We start from the raw sequence: 8618 nt of genomic DNA, 5'->3' as shown, positions 1-8618 counted from the left end.
AAAAAAATCTTTAAAAGAGGCAGAGAGGAGGAAAGATTTGACTGAAGAGGTTATAGTTTTAATTCCATCGTTCAAAGTGTTGAGTTTTGAATTTTACTCCAGAAAATATAGAATGAGACTATAAACAAAATGTATTCTTAAATTGTGGGAAATATAGATGTGTTAGGAATTCATGGAATTCACCATATGTCCACCTGAAGACAGTGTTTCACCAGAGAACACAACATCATCGTGCAAGGGTGATTTTATGAAATAAGTGATGTCAAAACAGTGATATCTGTCAAACATGTTCTTATTTTCTGCAAGAGTGCCAATACCGAGTTTCATATATATATATATATATATATATATATATATATATATATATATATATATATATATATATATATATATATATATATATATATATATATATATATATATATATATATATATATATATATATATTTTACCATTGAAATATATATCACCATTATATATATATATCTGGTGGTTATTCTCTGGCTGTTTTGTTTTTTTTCAATCAACATGAAAACAACAGTAGATTTATTAGACAAACTTTACATGGAATGATAGTCGGACTTCGGTCGTTTACACATTTGAAGAAAATAACATGGAGATATGTCGAATAATCCAGTCATTCTTAAGCATGTTTGTCTTGTTCGTTTGTTTATGTCACCTGGTGTCATGTTAGCTAACAGCACCACGGCTCCTCTTGTGTTGGGAGGAGGAACTGCAGCACTGGTTGTGAGGCGTGTCCCCTCCTCCCTGCAGTGTGTGTGTGTTGCGGGGGTTGGACCGTCTGCTTGGCCACTAAATCTGTGTGAACCCCTGCAGCTTCACCACAATTTCACCTTCCTCGCACACTCTATTTTGAACCACCTTCTCTTAATCGTTGGTGAGTGCTTCTGCTTTTGTCCGCCGGTCTGAAACGCTCGTCTGACTCAGCTGGTTAACGGTGCTCGTACAGTCGCGCAGGCCATCGGGATCAGTGTCTAATTCTGTGTGCTGCATGCTCTTATCCAATCTTTTAACCGTGTCAGGGCTCCTTCCTCCACATGCACGGAAGTTTTCACTCAATTTGATCGGTGACATTGTGAATCTTTAACTTTAAACAGGCCTCTACAACACAGGCCTGTTTCCTGAACAGGTGCCTGAGCCCGAATTACCGCCAATGATCGCCACAAATATTTGTTTTCACACGGGACAAAGTAGTGATCGACAGCCCTCCTTCTGATACAGAACCATTGGGCTGCTTGACTAATAGGGTTGAAGTCCGCTTGATGACATCATCAATAGAGAAAAGCGCCGATCAGCTGTTTGTCAGTGGAGATGTTCGCCTGGGTCGTGATCCAGCTGAAGCCAGTGGAGCTGTTGGACAGAGCTGAGGGACATTCCTGCACAGCCAGCAGGCGTGTGGGGCCTCTGAGCGGGGACCTGGCACCACAAACAATGTCCTTGCCTGGGGAATTGTGTCCCGCACAGCAGCTTGTTTTCAATGAAATTTACCAGTAAACTAACCCAAAAATGTCATCATAAAAGAGGATTATTATTGCAGAACAATCTAAAAATATTTTTGTTGTTTTTGCTGGTTGAAAATGGCATTTATTGTACGTAATAGTTGTTTATTGGAAATAAAATGAGGAAGACCTTGTGAAAATAGCTGTGTTTAAGTTCCACCTCTGCAAGCGCCTCCAAAGTTTACAAGGTAAATAACAGTGTCCTGTTTACGTGGCCTAAGGCTGGAGACTTTTGTAGTTGTTTTAAGAGTATATACAGTGGTACCACGGTTCTCGACCACGGCCGCTTGAGAAGCGATTTGTTCAAAATCTGAATCAATTTTTCCCATTACAATGAATGGAAAAAGAAATAATGCGTTCCAAGCCTTAAAATAGTCTTTTGTAGGAGTGAATGTAGAGTGTCTGCTGCAGGTGCGCTGTTCCTCTATGTGTGTGGCCGCTGCATGTGGGAGGGGTTGCCGAGTGAGTGACGTCTCTCCAGAAGTGAAGAGGTGCCCGGTGCGTGTCCAGCTCTGAATGTGCGCTTCTGTGCAGTTTGGCTGTGACAAAGTCATAAACCAAGTCACGCTCTGTCCGAGACTCGCCTCATCCCTGTCCCAGCTCCAGCCCACAACAGGACATCAAACCCTGGAGTGAGCGCTCCAGCACCTCCCCTGTGACACTCTACCACGGTCCAGTGTGGAGACAGGAAAGGTTTTACACCTCAATATGAAGAAAAAACAGTTAGTAAATGTAGCTAACGGGACACGTCTGCATACAGAGGCTGCGTTATACACAATAACAAAGTGCCTCGTGGGTCAGCTGATCAGTCCGTTTACGCTATGTTTTTTCTGGCTTTTTTCGGGGGCGTTCAAGTCCTGGATTTTCATTCGAAATCAGAAGCAAAAAAATGTCGAACTTTTTGTTCGAATTCATTGGAATTCCGGGACGTTCAAAAACCAAGGTGCCACTGTATATATATATATATATGTATATATATATATATATATATATATATATATATATATATATATATATATATATATATATATATATATATATATATATATATATATATATAGTATTGTGAAGTTGAATTATACCAGTTTATCCCTACAGCTTTATATTTCACATGTGATCAATACCACGAAATATGGGGGAAGTTCTAGGTAGAAAACTTTAAGAATAACTCTAGTCATCTTTCTTGGTAAACTATCTCCATCTCATTTCCTTACATTCTTCTGCCACTCTTCTTTCCAGTCTTAAATTGATGACTATACTGTCATGAGTGACTGAGAATAGCCAAGAATATGATAATGAAGTCAGTTTTTAGTTTCAGATTGCCTTGTCATTAAGCCCAGAGTGCTTTAATTTCCTCCTCAGAGGTTTGTGATCCCTTCTGGCAGCCAGTGTGTTGCGAGATGCAAGTCCATTATGTCTGTTGAAAGCTGCAGCAGTTGCCCTTGCTGCACAGGCCGATTAGCGTTTCAGTGATGCGTAAATGACATTTTTCTATCTTGTTTTTGTCTCCCTCTCAGCGAGCCTACACAACCCAGGTATCATGTTGCTTTGTTTTCCCCCTGGTTTGTTGTGTTTAGGGTGGTGATGTTGTTACCTTCTCCTCACATTTCTCAGTCGGCACTCCCATCTCCATTTGACGCCCCTTTTCTGTCCGTCTATTATTTCTTTTCTGTGTACATTTTTGTAGAAAGTAGTCGCTAACATGCTTCTTATGATTTTACCACCTGCCATTATGATTCTCTTCAGATGAAATATTGATTTTATTGAATACTGTTGGCAGTTTTAAATAGTAAAGACACACTGGGATTAGATGGAAATAAATGCTGGTTTTGTTAGCATGCTTTGTGCCCAGATAAGCAGCGAGCAGTGGCTTCTCTGTATCTGTCCATCTCATGTCACGCCACCCACAGGATGTACCCAGTTGGAGGGATATCAGCAACCATTCAGGCGAACAGACTCCGGGCAGAAGGCATGGGCACCAACGAGAACGCAGTGCAGTTCGCGAACCAAGACTATGCGGCTCTGAAGCAAGAATGTGTGGAGTCAGGAGGCCTGTTTGAAGACCCCTGTTTCCCCGCCGAACCTCCATCTCTGGGTTTTAAGGAACTGGCGCCCTACTCTTCCAAGACACGAGACGTGGAGTGGAAGAGGCCCACGGTAGGAGAGTCCGAGTCTGCGTCGCTCTGTTGCCACATTTACACGAGATGTTTACAGCGGTGACCTGGTAAAAAGGGGGCTAACACTTGAGTCATCCCTCCATAGCATTAATGTTCCTACACAAACATGTCACCGACACCGTCGTGTGTCTGAAAATGCAGACGCTCTCGGACAAGTAGAGGCAGCGGTCCCTGAGAGCAGCTGTCATGTGGAATTCTTGACCACTCCCAGCTGTGACATTTGTTTACTCTGTTTTATTAATACACAACACCATGTTGAAGCCACAACCTTGAGTTCATTTCCTCTGAAATTGAATTATGTTTGACCACACAACCCTGTCTCCTGATAGGAAATAACAGATGATCCTAAGTTCATCATAGGTGGAGCAACCAGGACGGACATCTGCCAGGGTGCTTTGGGTAAGCACAGCTCACCCGCTATATATGTATGTATTTGAATAAAGTGTCTTTTGAATGACCCGCAGTCTTTAGCAGGGACCAAATCAGTGGTCATATTTCATCTTCATGGCGTCCTATTCATTGCAGGTGACTGTTGGCTTCTGGCAGCTATCGCATCGCTGACACTGAACGAAAAGCTTCTTCATAGAGTTGTTCCACATGGCCAGTCTTTCCAGGACGATTATGCTGGGATCTTTCATTTTCAGGTATCACTTTTTTTTTAACTGGTAGCAGAGTAGCTAAAGCAATTGTTGTATGTCAACACAATAATGCGCAAAAAATAAATAAGATAGTACAACTGGCAATGTTAAAGGATCCGATTGTAGCCACTGAAATTGTTGTGTGCTAATGTTGAATTTGAACTCAAACCTGCTCCTGGATTCATTTCCTTCTGGGCGTATGGAAAGATAGAAGCTGTGAAAGCATCCGTGTTTCCTCACCATCGTGCTGATCTTTTTATAGTTTCTCCAACATTAACAAAAACTCTCCTGCCACAGTTCTGGCAGTTTGGTGAATGGGTCGATGTGGTGATCGATGATCGACTTCCTGTCAAAGATGGGGAGCTAATGTTCGTCCACTCTGCTGAGGGCAATGAATTCTGGAGTGCGCTGCTGGAGAAGGCCTACGCCAAGTGAGTGCTTATAGACATGGTCTGCGTGAATAATTCAGCGTGAGTGCACATCAGACAGAAGATGCAGAGCTGTTGCTGAGTTAATGCTGCCTCTAATGTGCGCGCAGACTGAACGGATCCTATGAGGCTCTGTCTGGAGGCAGCACCACGGAGGGTTTTGAGGACTTCACGGGAGGCGTGTCTGAGATGTACGAGCTCCGGAAAGCACCCCGGGATCTGTACAAGATCATCGGCAAGGCTTTGGACAGGGGCTCGCTTCTTGGCTGCTCCATCGATGTGAGTGTGGAACTGGCCATCACTCAGACCAGTCAAACAGTTGCGAGCATGTTTTTGTCGTGCAGATCTCCAGCGCCTTTGACATGGAGGCTGTAACGTTCAAGAAGCTGGTGAAAGGTCACGCTTATTCCGTCACTGGACTGAAGCAGGTTTGTGTGACTCCAGAGCAGTGAGTCTGAATGGTACAGAGAGCGATTTATTTTTCGTTTCCTCAGGTGGAATACCAGGGAAGCATGGAACGCCTCATTCGGATACGGAACCCTTGGGGCCAGGTGGAGTGGACCGGTGCCTGGAGCGACAAGTATGGACTCGTATTTAAATAAAGACTCCCTGTTTTGATGATAAGATCATTGTTATCGTCTTCACCCCAAGTTCACCCGAGTGGGACCAGGTTGATTCATCTGAGCGAGAGGATCTGCAGCTGGACGACGGAGAGTTTTGGTAAGCGCTGGTGTTCACAATGAGGTCGGTTCAGTCACAACTGGTGATTTCTGTCGCGTCAGGATGGCCTTCAGTGAGTTTCTGCGCCAGTTTTCTCGACTGGAGATCTGCAACTTGACCCCAGATGCGCTGTGCGAAGACGCCACCAGCCACTGGAACACCATGAAGTTCTACGGCACGTGGAGGAGAGGCAGCACCGCGGGAGGCTGCAGGAACCATGCCAGTGAGACAAGATTCATGTCATGATAGACAGGCTGGGTTGATTTGCCAGCCTCTTCTGTTCACACTCTTTGTCAGTCTTGGCTTAAGTGGTAAATTTTAAAAGTGGAAAGCTGAATCATTTTTCTTTATATTAAGTTTATATTCAGAATCCACACAGCAGGTTAAAGATGTGAGAGCACAAACGGGAACGTTTGTCCGTCTCCTGCAGACACATTTTGGATCAACCCTCAGTATAAGATCACTCTCCTGGAGGAGGACGATGACCCCGATGATGATGAGGTGGCGTGCAGTTTCTTGGTGGCTCTGATGCAGAAAGACCGCCGCAGGTATCGCCGGCACGGTCAAGACATGCACACCATTGGTTTCGCTCTGTACGAGGTGAGAGCCTGTCTGAGGAGTGTGGTTAGAGGCTCGCTTCCTTACTCATGTCCTCTTTTTGCTTTGTCTGCAGATTCCAGATGAAGTAAGTAAAGTGCTCAGCCTGAATCAGAGCTGAGATTGATCTTGCTAAACCTTTTCACTCTCAGTTCAGAGGCTGCCAGAACGTCCACCTGAAGAAGAACTTCTTTCTGTCGCACTCATCCTGCGCTCGCTCTGAGACTTTCATCAACCTGCGAGAGGTGAGCACCCGCCTGCGCCTGCCCCCCGGCGAGTACCTCATCGTGCCCTCCACCTTTGAGCCCGGGAAAGAAGCCGACTTCGTCCTGAGAGTCTTCACTGAGAAGCAGTCCGAAACAGAGTACGTCCCTCCGGCTGACTGAGCGGACCATGCGTACTATTATCTGAGTGTGGATTAATAGGATTTTATTTTTGTGGCAGAGAACTGGATGATGAGATCACCGCAGACCTGGGAGAAGATGTATGTATGACACTACTGCATTTGTTCATATTGTACAGCCCGAAAACTCATTCATTGTGCTCACTGAAGACACCTGGTGTTCACAAATGATATTGCATCCAAAGAAAACATTTGTTCATGTGTGAAATACTCGTGTTCTCACCTCTTCAACTTAATAATCTGTACGTATTAAAGCAGTGGCTGACTTTTGTTTCTCCTCCAGGAGGAAATAACTGAAGACGACATTGATGATTCATTTAAGTCAATGTTTGCTCAGCTTGCTGGTGAGGTGGGTGCTGAAAACTCTGCTTTCATTCAATGGTGGCTGTGTCGCGCATGTTAAATCGAGAGGGTAAAGACCTTTCATTGCCTCCGCAGGACATGGAGATTTCCATCCGGGAGCTCCGAACTATTCTGAACAGAGTTGTTACTCGACGTAAGTTTTTTGTGGTCAGGAGTGTTTGAGATTTCTCTTTACGGTGTCATCTTTGACATGCTGCTTCTGTTTGGGTTTAGATAAAGATTTGAAGACGGATGGCTTCAGTATGGAGTCTTGCAGGACCATGGTCAACCTGATGGATGTATCCTTCTGAGGATCATTTTAATATCAGCTTGAGTTTTTCAACGTGCTAGTTGTGTCACTTAACAGTTGACCAGAAAGACGGAAGTGCACGTTTGGGTCTGGTGGAGTTTCAGATTCTGTGGAATAAGATCCGAAAGTGGCTGGTGAGAAAACTAGATTTCATTGTTTTTGTTTTATCATTAATTTAATGTGTTTTTTTTTGTTCTTAAGCTTGTTTTCAGAGAGTACGACTTGGACAAATCAGGTGCCATGAGCTCATATGAGATGCGCCTCGCAGTGGAGGCAGCAGGTGAGAAGACATGGCCCTGTAAAAGGCCTGTATAGCAGCGATAAACACTCAATCCATCTTTCTACTGCTCAGGTTTTAAACTAAACAACAAACTGAATCAGATTTTGGTGGCTCGGTACGCTGAGAACGAGATGATTGACTTTGACAACTTCATCTGCTGCTTGGTCAAACTTGAGGCCATGTTCAGTGAGTATTGCATTTTGTGTACAATAGTATTATTTCCAGAGGAAAACTGCCACTGACAATTTGAGATTATTATTTATTGATAGTCAAATAATCTAGTCTTGTTTCAGGTTTGGTCCTATAATATGCTTTACAGATTTAATTTCTGTTGTACTACAAACTTACTGCTGTACTCTGTAGTAGAGAAGTTTGTGTATTCATACTAAATGTAATGTTCAACAGGGTCTTTCCTTCAACTTGAAAAGGAATCAGGAGTCGCTGAGATGAATCTTACTGAGGTAAATGTCGCATGTGTGTGAAGGTTTCTGATGTTTCACTTACATGTCTTATTCTTCTCCCGCCAGTGGCTTTACTTGACCATGTGTGGTTAAGGAGCTGCTGCATGGATGACCTCCAGACTGCTGGTACTATGGATCACTGAAGACGCTCAAACCCTCGGAGAGCTCCCACCTTGTAGCGTAATTATCAGAAGAGCTTATTTCATGAAGCCAGATTGGCCAAATAACCTCAGCTTGAATCTTGGCAACTATGCAAACCTACAGTACGACAGACATCATGCCACTATTTACCGTCAAAACAGCATGAGTCTCTGCATGTCTGATTAGAAAACAAAATGTCATGTGCTTTTCTGAGTTTGTAGTCGGCGTTTTGTTTAAATAAAAAATAACTGTAATGTCAGCAGCGATTCAGGGCCATTAACAATTTTGCTGGATTTATTACTGGACTAATGACTGTGAGAATGTTGCTCACTTGCATACAAACTTGATCTGTTTTTTTTAAGTTTAGCTTATTTATACGAGTTTTTTTTGTTACACACATGCAGCTAACCATCACTTTTTACTTTGCACTGAGCCTGTAGATGAAGGAAACCGTAGCCTCACATACATCACAGACAGGGATCTTGTTCAAGAAATGCCTTATAAGTTTTAAAGAGCTTTTAAAATGTGCCAGTGTTTTTGTGTTGAATGTATGTTGTGCCTTCAATAAATATTTCACTTTGAAGTTGACTCTTCATGAACA

At 43.4% G+C, this 8618-nt stretch overlaps 1 protein-coding gene across 1 annotated transcript; it reads left to right on the top strand.

Annotated features, from left to right (window-relative positions):
* Positions 1-759: 759 nt before the first annotated feature.
* Positions 760-8586, top strand: capn1a (calpain 1, (mu/I) large subunit a). The gene is made up of 23 exons (XM_053874803.1): positions 760-898; positions 3038-3055; positions 3431-3677; positions 4027-4096; positions 4223-4341; positions 4633-4766; positions 4874-5042; positions 5108-5191; positions 5258-5343; positions 5415-5483; positions 5546-5706; positions 5914-6083; positions 6157-6168; positions 6233-6444; positions 6525-6564; positions 6767-6832; positions 6922-6979; positions 7060-7124; positions 7201-7269; positions 7337-7415; positions 7488-7601; positions 7821-7876; positions 7943-8586. Exons 3-23 carry the CDS (start codon positions 3432-3434, stop codon positions 7967-7969), a joined length of 2106 nt encoding a protein of 701 aa, XP_053730778.1. The 5' UTR covers positions 760-898; positions 3038-3055; position 3431; the 3' UTR covers positions 7970-8586.
* The last annotated feature ends 32 nt before the right edge of the window (positions 8587-8618 follow it).

Source organism: Synchiropus splendidus, chromosome 9, assembly GCF_027744825.2.
Source record: "Synchiropus splendidus isolate RoL2022-P1 chromosome 9, RoL_Sspl_1.0, whole genome shotgun sequence".
Taxonomy (NCBI): Eukaryota; Metazoa; Chordata; class Actinopteri; order Syngnathiformes; family Callionymidae; genus Synchiropus; species Synchiropus splendidus.
Note: the sequence above shows the minus strand (reverse complement) of the source record. Positions and strands in the feature narration are given on the sequence as shown.